The 13,597-nt window shown below is 42.3% G+C and overlaps 1 protein-coding gene across 1 annotated transcript in view; it reads left to right on the forward strand.

Annotated features, from left to right (window-relative positions):
* The window catches only part of LOC308307466 (serine/threonine-protein kinase Nek5), a gene marked incomplete at both ends in the record, with an annotated part of 32,407 nt that overhangs the window by 18,069 nt on the left and 741 nt on the right, over positions 1-13,597 (forward strand). Inside the window, 11 exons of the mRNA XM_080752730.1 lie at positions 1,281-1,351; positions 2,126-2,237; positions 4,235-4,313; positions 4,869-4,988; positions 6,651-6,731; positions 7,490-7,597; positions 8,220-8,288; positions 10,430-10,546; positions 11,533-11,719; positions 12,059-12,184; positions 12,931-13,069. Coding sequence (XP_080608856.1) covers positions 1,281-1,351; positions 2,126-2,237; positions 4,235-4,313; positions 4,869-4,988; positions 6,651-6,731; positions 7,490-7,597; positions 8,220-8,288; positions 10,430-10,546; positions 11,533-11,719; positions 12,059-12,184; positions 12,931-13,069 — 1,209 coding nt within the window. The remainder of the gene's footprint in view (positions 1-1,280; positions 1,352-2,125; positions 2,238-4,234; positions 4,314-4,868; positions 4,989-6,650; positions 6,732-7,489; positions 7,598-8,219; positions 8,289-10,429; positions 10,547-11,532; positions 11,720-12,058; positions 12,185-12,930; positions 13,070-13,597) is intronic.

Below are 13,597 nucleotides of genomic sequence, written 5' to 3' on the forward strand. Positions count from 1 at the left end.
GATGGTCAAAATAAAAGTTTTGAGAACCGCAGTCGCTCTGAATTAAGAACGTCTGCTAAATGCCTCGATCGTAAACTACTGAACTCATAAAATGCCACAGTCTCTGAAGCTGGAGACGTAGGCCTACCGATATTCAGTGATTGGGTCTAATGATCAAAACGAGAACATTATAATGGTGTAAAAAATCTATAAAAAACTATCTCATTTCCACGCTGTAAGGCCAGTAAGGAACAAAATTACCCCCGGCCACTTTCATTATCACTGAATACACCTTTAACGTTTCTGCACGTCCCTGTCCTGTAGTCTGGAGATTGTAACTCACACAGAGTGTAGAAATGGTCCATTTGGTTACATTTTGTACACTCTCTGGGTTAAATCAACATTGATACTTTTGCTGTGTGAGTTGGAATTGAGGCTTTGGCATTTTTTCTTTTTACTGTTTCCAAGGACCACCTTGAAGTGCTGCTTCAGTGGGTGCACACGTGGCCACACAGTCAGACCCCTGGACTGGAGAGTTTGAAGTGGGCACTTCTCTCTTCGTTTGCAGTCTGTTCTTTAGAAAAACATCCCACCCAGTGGAGTGAGCGGTGCCTTATATTAGCCTTACCATCACAGATATAAAAAGCTAGATGCCTCATTCGCCGCTGCAGTTCATTGGAGCGACGTGCAACAACTGGAAGCCGTACGTCCGGGAGTGCCGGAGTACCTTTCTATGTCTATGCTTACTATACAGTATCACTTCAAACACTTTAAGGCTGCTCAACAGCGCCACTTGAAGGTTGGTCACTCAGCGGTATTGCAGCTGTTGAGGCCGTACTGATACGGACAGACATATGGACAGACAGACATACACACTCGGTCAGTTGTTGGAGCAGTTGGCAACGCTCAAAAACACAGGAAGAAAAGTGAAAGATGTTTCATGATGACCGGTTCTTTTTTGGTACAGTCAGCCAAAAGTTCAACAAAGCTCTCTTCTAAGCTTTTATTTTTGATGGCTATTTCAATGTAGAAATGTTCAAAACAATACACATTGTAAAACAGGGTTGGTTCGTTTTTTTATATTTCAACAATTAAATAGACACCAATATAAAAGCTTTTATCTGGTGGTACATAGAATAATGAATTGTCAAATTTCAAGGGGTCCTTGAAATTAAAAAAGGTTGAGAATCACTGGTCTACTCTTCCCAGGCCAACAGTCATAACGACTAAATTGGGGAGTCGTTCAAAAACATAAATCACCAATATCTTTACACGTACATGCATGTTTTGTTGTATCCCAGCTGTTACATCCGAGACCAGGACCACAGGTTGACCCAGCAGTCAGACACGTATGCGGTCAACAGGCTCAGCGGTAAGGAGGTTTCAGCTCATCACATTAAAATCTTTAGGTCATTTGCCAGTGTTATACACAATAAGTGTTAATTCACAGGGGTAACATTTTTCAGTCCTGGGGACTGATTTCAGTCTTGAGAATCCATAGGGGTTATTTCAGTGCAGATCTGCAAAAAATAAAATAAAGGGGAGGTGTTGCGATGGCCGTGGTGTGAATGATAAAGTCGTCAAAACGCTAGTCAAGTGATCTCCAAACTAAAAAGCAGTTATAATTTCAAAATATGAGTATTTGAATTGGCCAGACTAGCAATAGAATACAACAGAACTTCAGAAGATACTTCTATAAAATGAAGCATGGATTGGCACACACACATTCAGTGAAGAACAGTTCAGAACTTCAGGGAAACACCCCAAATATTGTTGTGCGCTTCACGCGCCATGTTTCTAAAATCACATATTGGGACATGGTCTGAAAATAATTTTCAGTCTTGGGATTTTTTTTGGCTTCAACCCCTGTAATTCATCCATTTGTAACGTACAGTAACTTAAATGAACACTGAAGATTTGACTGTGTATTTGTATTACTACACACACACACACACACACACACACACACACACACACACACACACACACACACACACACTGTGTTGCAGGTGGAACGGACAGCCAGTCAGCCATCACTACCTACACTACCATGCCCAACTGGACGCCATACAGCGGAGAAATAAGGAGATCCCTCCACCTCCTTCATCTTCATCCCCTCCTCCTTATGTTCCTCTGGCTCTCCAAGCTGCTCAGGAGAGACTCAGAGAGGAGAGACTCCGAGAGGCCAGACTCGGCGAGGAGAGACTCAGAGAGTGGTTTGAAGACAGGGCTGCTCCTCATGTGGAGCCCCACCAACTGTAAGTGAGAGAACTACCGTTACACTACTAGACAGTCAGTCTTTTTTTTTTAAACACACGATTACAGGTGGAAAAGAGATTGTTTGTGCAAGCTCTCATTATTGCAGTTACAGGAGTTAGAATAGGGAAGAGAGAATAGAGAAGAAAGGAACATAAGACAGAACAGGTCAAATAACAGGAAGTCAAATATGCAAAATCAAACACACAATGTTTTTCCAATGGACATGTGACACTACAGAAGGCAGAATTGCCTCTCGTGTTGGTGGGGAAAAAAATCACAGTTTCATGTTCAAAAGTGACATGGATAAATACAATACAAAGCAGAGCATTGGTAAACTCACAGTTGTTGTTGATGTGCATGGTTACGTTGCAATACAACATGGCAGCCGGCAGGGCTTAGTTTGATTTCCAGTATCAGTTGCTTCGCCAACCGTGGTCGCAACAGTGGTGTGAACAGATTGTGGCTGGGGTGGTAAGTGTCCTAATATTAGGGGTGTAACGATAGATTTGAACAATGATTCAATATGCATCACGCTACATGGTTGATGATACGATACATGGACGATATTGGTTCATTCATGGCGATACGATACGATTCAATGATTTCAAATCGATATAGTAACTATTTAGCAAAGACATTAAATCTGTGTGAAACAAAAAACAACAACAACTAACATTACAAACAATAACAATAATGCTGTCAAACAAAAAAGTCCATATGACGTCCTGGTAATGGCGTCAAGATCATCCCCATATAGGCTGTGATCTGGCCTAGTTCTGAACGTCACCGGAAGACATTATGATAACATCATTATGACGTAATTTGGCTTGCAGGGTTGTTGACTGCCTTCAATGAGATTGAATGGTGGCAGGCCAACGAGTAAGTACACAATACATATATTTGGCAAGCTATACATTTCCGCCACCACATTTTGCCTTGACTACACACTGTTTCTCATTCCCTGGAGAGCGGGAAAGCTCACCTTCGGTGCGCTGGGCTGTTGACATCAGCCTCTGTATCGATGTGTGGTCGAGAGAAGTGAACAATTGTACACGCTCAGTGTTACAAATGGATTTAAATAGTTGTTGAGTTAATACAGACAGCAAGGTAGGCCTGCGTTGCTTCACAAACATACAGTACATTTATCACGTTCACAATCCTAATCATTACAAAACAACGTACTGTAAAATGAAAATGTCCACACCAAGAACAATAACCATAATGAGAATGAGAATGATGAACAATAAAATTATGTAAAACATGATGCACGTGAGTGATGTGTTTAACATGACATTTTGATAGGCTGTCAGTGTTTTTGTTAATCAACAAATAGCAAAGTGATCCCAACTTCTTTGTTCACCACACTGTTGTCACTATAGCATGTACTGAAGTGGACACTAGCTCCATCTATTGGTGGAATATTGACACAGGCACAACAATAAGTCATGTTTGGATTTGCTGTCTTCATCAAACATTCTTCAAGTTATCTCAGTGCAAACGTATCGTTGGAAGGAACTAACCGTCGGTAATAACATGAGTCACTAGTCTGTCTCAAAAGAAACGCTGCTGTCATCGGTAATCACGGCTCTTGTAATGTTGTGGTGGATGTCCGAGCCGTTGAAATCTCGCTATTTCGACGTCCCATCATTTTGACTAAGGGTTAGGGTTAGTTTAGGCATAGTTTTACTGAGGTAAGGGTTTGGGTTAGGTTTAAGCGTAGTGGTTAACATTCACCAGGTTAGCATTCACCAGCGTCGACAGGTTAGCATTTCAACAGGTTAACATTCACCTGCGTCGAAAAGGTGGGACGTCGAACAGATGATATGTCGAAATTATGACACGCTCCCGTCAGAGCCAAGGTTCGACACCTGCACTCTGCCAATCCACTTGAGTTAGAGCGATTGTTTTATAGTTCTAGTTATCATTCTCGGTGTGGACAGCCGAGCTTGTATCTGAACCCCAGTGTGTGTTCCTCTCTGTGTGCCTGTCATGTCAGGGTGGCTGCAGCTCGTAACGAGTACCTCCAGAGGAGGCAGGAAGCCAACCAGTACAAGCTGAGGGCTGAGAAACAGCTGGTGAGATGACAAAGCCTTGACATTTTACACCTTATTACATGCTGCACTTTAAATTAGGAGAAAGATTTGAAATCAGATGATCTAACAGATGTGCCAATTGAATAATATACAGAAACTGTACAAAAGGATATTGTCCTCTTACAAAGATTACTGTCCTGTAAAAAAGAAAAAGAGAAAACTTTCAAAGAATAGGCCTGTCATTTGCATTTTAGGCAAAACATTTTACCAGACACTTTCACTATTATCAACTAAACCAGTTGTTCTCAACCTGTGGGATGCCATTGCCTAGGGGTCCCACAATGATTTAGGGGGGTCCCCAGATGATTAACTTAATGTGCAATGTTGTTTTCTCACTCAACAGTAAACAAACCAACATAAAGTTTAAGTGTAGGGGGTATATGCACATTTCTAAAGTGACAGTTTAAGGACTTTTAATACCTCTAAAATGACAAATTAAACATTGGGGGGGGGGGGGGTCCCCAGTTCAAATATGTTTATTTTTGAGGTCGTGGCCAGAAAAGGTTGAGAACCACTGAAGTAACCTATCAATTCCAGGGTCTGCGTCCGTCTACTGCTGACGCTGAGCGCTACAGGAAGCCCGTCAGCGCGGAGCAGGAAGCGGTCCGAGGCGCACAACCACACCTACCTCAGGACAGGAAGAAGAAAGGCCAGCAGGTACGAGAGAGGACCATAGAGTTACTGTATATATAAACTAGAGCATGTACAAGAGAGGACCATAGAGTTACTGTATATATAAGCTAGAGCATGTACGAGAGAGGACCATAGAGTTACTGTATATATAAACTAGAGCAGGTACGAGAGAGGACCATAGAGTTACTGTATACTGTATATAAACTAGAGCAGGTACGAGAGAGGACCATAGAGTTACTGTATATATAAACTAGAGCAGGTACGAGAGAGGACCATAGAGTTACTGTATATATAAACTAGAGCAGGTACGAGAGAGGACCATAGAGTTACTGTATATATAAACTAGAGCAGGTACGAGAGAGGACCATAGAGTTACTGTATATATAATAAACTAGAGCAGGTACGAGAGAGGACCATAGAGTTACTGTATATATAAACTAGAGCAGGTACAAGAGAGGACCATAGAGTTACTGTATATATAAACTAGAGCAGGTACGAGAGAGGACCATAGAGTTACTGTATATATAATAAACTAGAGCAGGTACGAGAGAGGACCATAGAGTTACTGTATATATAAACTAGAGCAGGTACGAGAGAGGACCATAGAGTTACTGTATATATAAACTAGAGCAGGTACGAGAGAGGACCATAGAGTTACTGTATATATAAACTAGAGCAGGTACAAGAGAGGACCATAGAGTTACTGTATATATAAACTAGAGCAGGTACGAGAGAGGACCATAGAGTTACTGTATATATAAACTAGAGCAGGTACAAGAGAGGACCATAGAGTTACTGTATATATAAACTAGAGCAGGTACGAGAGAGGACCATAGAGTTACTGTATATATAAACTAGAGCAGGTACAAGACAGGACCATAGAGTTACTGTATATATAAACTAGAGCAGGTACAAGAGAGGACCATAGAGTTACTGTATATATAAACTAGAGCAGGTACAAGAGAGGACCATAGAGTTACTGTATATATAAACTAGAGCAGGTACAAGAGAGGACCATAGAGTTACTGTATATATAAACTAGAGCAGGTACAAGAGAGGACCATAGAGTTACTGTATATATAAACTAGAGCAGGTACAAGAGAGGACCATAGAGTTACTGTATATATAAACTAGAGGGCGGACTGCCCCGCCCTGCCCCCAGCTATTCATCTAAATGAAAGATGCTCACTGGCGTTTGAAGCATGCTCTACTTGCGCATTTGGGCACCCAAATTAGGGGCCCAAATGCGGAAGTCTTGAGCACCGAGCAGGCACACTAGGGTACGCAGTAGCGTTAACATTAGCACAGTAGCATTTTAAATGCTATCCCAGAATGACCACCAGGCGACAGCCGCTTCACTGTTCTACCGTGGCTCTGGGGGCTCGGAGAAGACTGATGGTTTTATTTTTACTTGAATTGAATTTGATTTGAACTGATTATGGGTAATAATGAATCCTCCACTTCATTGGATTCAATGTTGATTTTCCTTGCTGTTACTGTCCAATGATTGAATAACATGACACTCACTGTGTGTGTGTGTGTGTGTGTGTGTGTGTGTGTGTGTGTGTGTGTGTGTGTGTGTGTGTGTGTGTGTGTGTGTGTGTGTGTGTGTGTGTGTGTGTGTGTGTGTGTGTGTGTGTGTGTGTGTGTGTGTGTGTGTGTGTGTGCGTGCGTGTGCGTGTGTAGCAGTACCTGCGTCAGCTGGAGCTCATCAGACAGCAGTATTATGAGGAAATGAGAGGACTGAGGAGGAGAGCTGAGGCTGAGGTATGCAAAACAACCACCAGGAACCCTTGTTTTATGGTTATTTCCAATCTGCAAAGTAAATAAAGATATCAAATACATGTAGTTAAGTAGAACCAGTGAGACGCCTAAGGGCGAAAAGCGTCGTGCATGACAGAATTAATTTGCAAGATTCAAGTTTCTGTTGGTTGTTTAAGTTGGACAAAATATGGACAAAATATTTTCCTAAATATGAGGTACAAGGGACAAGGATGGAATGTGATGTCACAACAGGTCAGCAGCTATAGACATTGAGGCGTTACACATGGACAAGATGTGCCTGTTCTCATAGTGGTCACAATTATAAAGTACCAGAAAATGGAGTACCTAAAATTCTTTACTTGAGTAAATGTACTTTGTTACGTTCGGGTCTTTCTCATTCTGATCTTGATAAGCTACTCTACCACTACATTCGTTCAAACATCTCTTATTTGCACATAAAACAGTAGGACATAAAAACAGTAGGACAGAAGCAATGTCTGACTGACTGTGGTAGAGCAGGGCACCATACTGTATGCTGAGCACAAATATATGAGTGGTTGGGGCACACCGGTGGCTCACAGAGTAAGAGCGCATACCACATAAATAAGGCTATATACCACATAGGCTATATATACCACATAAATAAGGCTATATATAGACTTGTAGCTTAACAGAATACATCAGCATATTGACACGCACGGCGCACATGCCAAGTACCGGTATATTAAATTATTGACTATGTTTCTACTGTGATGTATCAGGCCCATCCGCAGGTGAAACAAGGAACTTACCTGGTTGAGAAAAGCAAGAACCCAGGACCTCCTGCACAAAGTAAACACCAAGACAAACCCAGAGCCCCACCTGCTCAGGTAACAGGGGTTTATCCTCCTAATTTACTAAACGCCTCACATTATTTCTATTTAAAACATAAATCAATTTATTTTTAATTCTTCTTTCGTGTATCATCGTCCTTGATGATTGGCTGACGACATTTTATTTCACAAGATTTCTTGTTACAATTAAAAGAATAAAAGAAAACATTTGGCCATCTGCCTTCCACAGTTAGAATATGCACAGAAATTCACAAACTTTAGCTTCTAGTTATTTGTAAATTGCTCGACATCCAAAACGAACTTGACCCTATGTTCAACTGACTTGTGATGTCACGCATGTGATGAAGCTTGATCTGCTTGATCTGCTAGTTGTGAGCTTGATCTACTATTTTTTGACAAATGTTCTGCCCCAGGATAATGGATTTTTTTTAATTATTGCGATAATATCGTAAAGCGTGATTTCTTTTGTCACAATAATCGTGATATGATTTTTCCATATCGTCCCATCCCTTGAGGCCAGTGAGGATATGTTTCATCACTGCTTCTGGTCAGACTGAATGAAATACATGCATCTCCTTTTGGGAACGGAAGACTGATATGTGTGATATTTATGTTTGCTGACCAGAAGGAATTCTTTCTTTGATTTCATGTTGTCCAGGACATTGAGGAGGCATTGAGACAGATTAGGAATGAGAACAGAACTCTGCAGAGGAAGCACAGGGACAAGGTGAGTGCAGACATCAAAGTTTAAAATGTTTTATTAAAGAAATGTGTTAAAATAAAAAATAAAAAGTCCTTAAATAGCTGAAATTGACCACTTTTGCCTACTCGGCTTATGTTATTTCTTTCAGGATATTGAATCTGTGAGTTCAAAGTTGAGCAACTAATGGTGGTGTATAGTGGTTGTATGCAATTTGCAACATTATTCTTTTATATGGGCCATTTGTAAATTAGGTACTGTAGGTACTTCAATAAAGTACCCACAGTCACCAGAGGGGATCAAATTAAGAACACATTCTCTTTACAATCCTTTTGAGAGAGAGGAATAGGGATGAAGAAAGAAAGGTTCATGTCTATGCTCCATCACCCCAGTGACTAGAGCTGAAGGTGCTCCACTGCTGTGAAAGCACACAGTGCAAGAGGTTGATGGCATCGTCCACATGATGATATGATATGAGATCTTTGCCCTCGTTCCAACACGGTGTCCAGCCTTATACAGCACCAATGACCAAGTCTTTATTTTACCAGCTTGTCAATTTTGCAAGCATTCCTCTTGCTGATCAACCCCCCCAAAACACAGCAGCAGCATAATAACATTTTTATTTTTGTCTGAAGTATAAAAGATTAAAGCCAAGGTTCCAGAGGAAGAAATGTCTGCCTGCCTAGCCCATTCTTATACATGCATCAGTGTTGGTTTTCCAGTCCAGTTAGTTGTAGATATGGACCGCATTATGGACCATTTCCTCCACATCAGGGCCCTGGGGGTCAGGGGGGGTTCTTTCTTCCTCCAGAGGTCCAACACCAACTCCATTTCCTGGCTGACCTTCAGATGCAAGTGATTCTCCTTGCTCCGTCGCAAAAGGTTCTCCACCAGAGTTCTGTATGCCTCACATCTTCCTTGTCAATGCAGCCCAAAGGTTAGACCACTGCTTATGAACGTGGAGTCCAGAGGGACCCCCGGGGGGTCCTTGAGGCGTCAGCGGGTCTGTAACTCTGGGACTATACCAATGGAATCAAATGGACCCTTGAAAAGGAAAAAGGTTTAGAATCATTGGGTTCATAGACTTTAGGTCCACTTTTGCTTATTGGGGGTCGCCCTGAGCTCAGTGCGCATACACAGGTATTCTCCAACCACAGCCATCAGTAACATGCAGATCACATTCACAACCCACCAGGACAAGCCTGGAAGGGCGTCGGTATAAATCCAGCAGGCAATCAAATGCAAGAAATGCACGGAGACAGAGAAGTCCAGGCACTGCGTCACCCGACGAATGAAAAACCGCAGGCCGACGGCACAGGTTAGCGAGGTCGAGATGAATGCCATTACTGAGAACCAGCCCTGCATTGTAGTGAATCCGACAATGTCATAGCTGAAGATCTGGTCCAGTGAACCGTGACAGAACAACCACAGACCCAAGGAACTGTAGAAGATGCACTGCATCAGCACCATCTGACACACAATAAGGACTGGGCTCCATATGTAGCTGAGGACTTGAAGTGCCATGGCAGAGTGTAGGTTGTACCCAGCAGGTGCACAATAGACTGTAGTAGATGACAACACCCTGTGTGTATTGTATTGTATGTATGACCTCAGAGCCTGAAACCGGTATATTATACGGATTATTATAGGTTTGTCTTCGGATCTCTTTTGTAGTGATTTACATTTGCGGCTGTGCTGACTCTGTTATCGTCTCTGTAGCAATTGCCCTCTCACACTCTGCGTTCCGGCTTTTTAATAACCGCCTTAACCTCGCGTCATCAATATAACGTCACTCTTGCCCAAATATGGAGTTCACACAACGCCAGACTGTGCTCCAAATAAAACAAACGTGGGCATTGTGTGAGTCGCTTTTTGGAGTTTAATCTGAGCTTAGAGCAATGTGATAAGAAAGAGCCCACAGGTTTGTAAGTCAGGTGTACAGCTTTGAAGGTGTATGTGGTTGTTGAGTTTGTGTGTGTTTTTGAGTGGTGCTAGCTGCTCCTACATCTGGCTTTGTCTGTATGTACCGTATCTATGTACGTATGTATGCATGACCCATAGTTGGCTCATTGGCCAAGCTTCGCTTTAATGAAATAAACTCATAAAAAGCGCCGCTCACACCACACTGGGTTTGATTCTTTTTTTCTTTCCTTCTTCCTCTTTCGTAGAAAGGAATCATGTTCGAGATCTCATTAGATGATGGAGGGATGAAAGAGGAGAGCAGTGAAGAAGAGAAAAGACAAGAGCAAAGGAAAGAGGAGTCTGATGGAAAGGAAGAGCAAGATGTAAGTGGACAATACGGATGTTTCAAAACATGTTGTTCCAGGGACCATCCAGAAACAAATATTTGAGTTAAAAATGTTCGCTTTTAAAGATAATTATATTCAAAAATCACGATTTTTAAAAAAAATAGCAGATCTACAAGCTCGCAGCACGGCACTCGGTCTCGGTGCCGTGCTGTGAGGCATTCAATAATTCTCTCTTACTCTCACTTTCTCCCTGTATTTTTCTCTCTCCCTTGACTAGGGCCAGACACTCTTCCTATACAAACCCATTGTAACTTCAAACTCTATTCCTTTTCTTTTTGTAATAATTATTTTGAACATTTTTAAAAAACTATTGAAAAACGTCCAGCTCACATATTTGTAGGACAGTATGAGTCACCAGAACCAAGAACAGGTGTTTTTGATTAATCTGTCATGGTTAAAATGGAGTTTGAAGTTACAATGGGGTTGTATAGGAAGGGAGCGTGTCTGATAAAATGAATATCAAATATCTAAATACTGAATCAAGCAATTGTCCCAGGTGTTCCCAAAATACTGATAAAATTACAAAATAAAAAAAGTGAAAGTGAAATATCCCTTTAGCTTGTCTAAAATATAATCTTTTGACACAATATTGGTCAATATACATACAGACTGGTGATTGGTGGCATAGGACTCTGTAGTACTGTAAAATGGAAAATGCAAGACGCTTTACAGAGATTGTGCATTACATTCACCCATTCACACACACATTCACACACCGATGGCAGAGGAAACCATGCAAGGCACCATGCTGCTCACCGGGAGCAACCAGGGGTTCAGAGTCTTGCTCAAGGACTCTTCAACACTAACTCTGGGGGAGCCCCGGATCGAACTGGGAACCCTTCGTGTTCTAATGACGGTTTCTCTACCCCTGAGCCACTGCTGCCTCATGTAATTCTCATTTCTGTCCCTTTTCATTTCTTTTCTCTTCCTTTTCTTGCCTCTGTCTGTCTGTCTGTCATCAGCAGGTGGTAGACATGCTGAACCAGACCCTGACCTTCCAGGCAGGGGAGGAGCTGAGAGGCAGGGCATGGCGGGGGGTCGGAGGGGGGGAGGCGAGGAGGGGGTGGGGACGGGACGCCCCCCGCACTCTGCTCAACGCCCTGGCAGAGATGGACCTGGTGTGTAGCACCATAGCTACACCTGGACAAGGTACTCTGTGTGTGTGTGTGTGTGTGTGTGTGTGTGTGTGTGTGTGTGTGTGTGTGTGTGTGTGTGTGTGTGTGTGTGTGCGGCGTGCGTGTGTGCGTGCATTTTTTTAAATTAACGAATCGACATTTTATAAACTCCTGAATCGAATAGTCTGATTAACCACTTATCTATTTTATACTTCATCATCATACAAAAATACAGACAATAGCCGATCTACATGCTACGTTCTGTAATATTTAATATACAACCTTTTTATTCAAGTTAATTCAATTTTATAATGAATTCAATGGATTTGTTTGGACTAAGCGTTGCAACCCTACGTCTCTTCCCCACATGAAGTTGGTGAGGAGGAAGAAGGGGGTCCAGAGGGGAGGAAGCAGTGGGGAGAAAGTCCTCCTCGAACACTCCTCAACGCCCTGGCCAACGCTGAGCTGACATCATCAACCCTGGACGCCACCCAGCAGCGTAAGCCAGACGAGGAGTGCAATCGGCTGGGGTTGTTACCAACGTTCACGGCCCTCGTGGCTTAGGAGCTTGGGAGCAACGAATCTGAGCACAACAGTGGGGGCCTAAAGTCGGGCGGACTAAGATTTACTATTCTGGCCCCCTGGTTTACAACCTCTAACGGCGCTGAGTCGGCTCATGCGACCTTCGCAAAGCTCGACACGGCGACTAGCTCGCTACCGCTCGCTGAACTTTGGTAACAACCTCATACGATTCCCCTCCTAGCGTAAGCCAGTGGTTCTCAAACATTTTCATGTCAGGACTTATCCTATTCCTCATTCACATATCTTCTGGCCATTACGTCACACTGCCATACTCCAATCAAAGCTCTCATTCAGTAGGGAATGCTCCTTTAAATACGGCTTGCTTTCACTACCTATGCTTGGTTTCCGAAGCAACGAACACTCGCTGCTAGCTGCCTCCTCCACCCCAGCCTCCACCTTTGATTGAGTTATGTGTCAATGTATTGCTATTGTTGTGCTATTATATCCCTATGGGGAGTCTTGCTTTGCGTTCCCTGATTTTGCTTAGCATGCTCAAAAAGCTTGCACAAAATTCAGGGAACATCTCCGAACGCGGAGCCCTTTAATGCCAAGATTAACTGTATTCCATTTATGCAATGAATGGTTAAATCTACTTTGAAGTGAGTGGTCCTGACTAAATAACGTGTGGACTGACTCTGCTTTTCCTGTGGTTTACACACTTAGAACCAGTGACAGAGGACAGAAGAGAGGAGGAAGGGAAGAGTGATGCTGAGGAGAACAAGAAACTGGAGGATGAGGAAGAGGATTCTGACGTGGATGTGGATGAAGAGCGTCTAGAACCGCGGTCGGATGATGATGATACGTGAGTCCATGTTCTGGTCTCTGCTCACTAAAAGGTGTCCTTACACTAGCAGATAACCGGGGCATTAAAATCTTGTAGCATCAGGAAGCAAAAGTACACCCTGTCGGGTTGTAAACAGCAACACGTGAGCAGGCCGTGTTTTTTCAATAACTTTTTTCAATTATCTTTAATATTTTTTATTGTATTACATTTTTTCCATTTTCCTCAAAAAGTATTAAAAATAATAGAAAACAGTTATTGAAAAAACATGGCCTGCTCATGTATTAGCATGGTATTATGAGTCACCAGAAAGAATAATGGGTGTTTTTAATGAAGATTGAAGTTACAATGGGTGTGTCACTGTGTATGGTCCTGAAGGAGGAGGGCCTGATAACATTTACATCAAATATATAGATTTACTGAATGAAGCAAATTAAAAACTGTTCATAAAATCCTGATTAGACAATAAAATGACCAAAAGTTCTTTTGAAAGTGGAATATCCCTGCTGTGCTAATAAAAAAAGAGAAAGATAGAGAACCATGATATAT

The sequence above is a fragment of the Nannobrachium achirus genome (genome assembly GCF_963921795.1).
Source record: "Nannobrachium achirus genome assembly, chromosome: 22".
NCBI lineage: Eukaryota > Metazoa > Chordata > Actinopteri > Myctophiformes > Myctophidae > Nannobrachium > Nannobrachium achirus.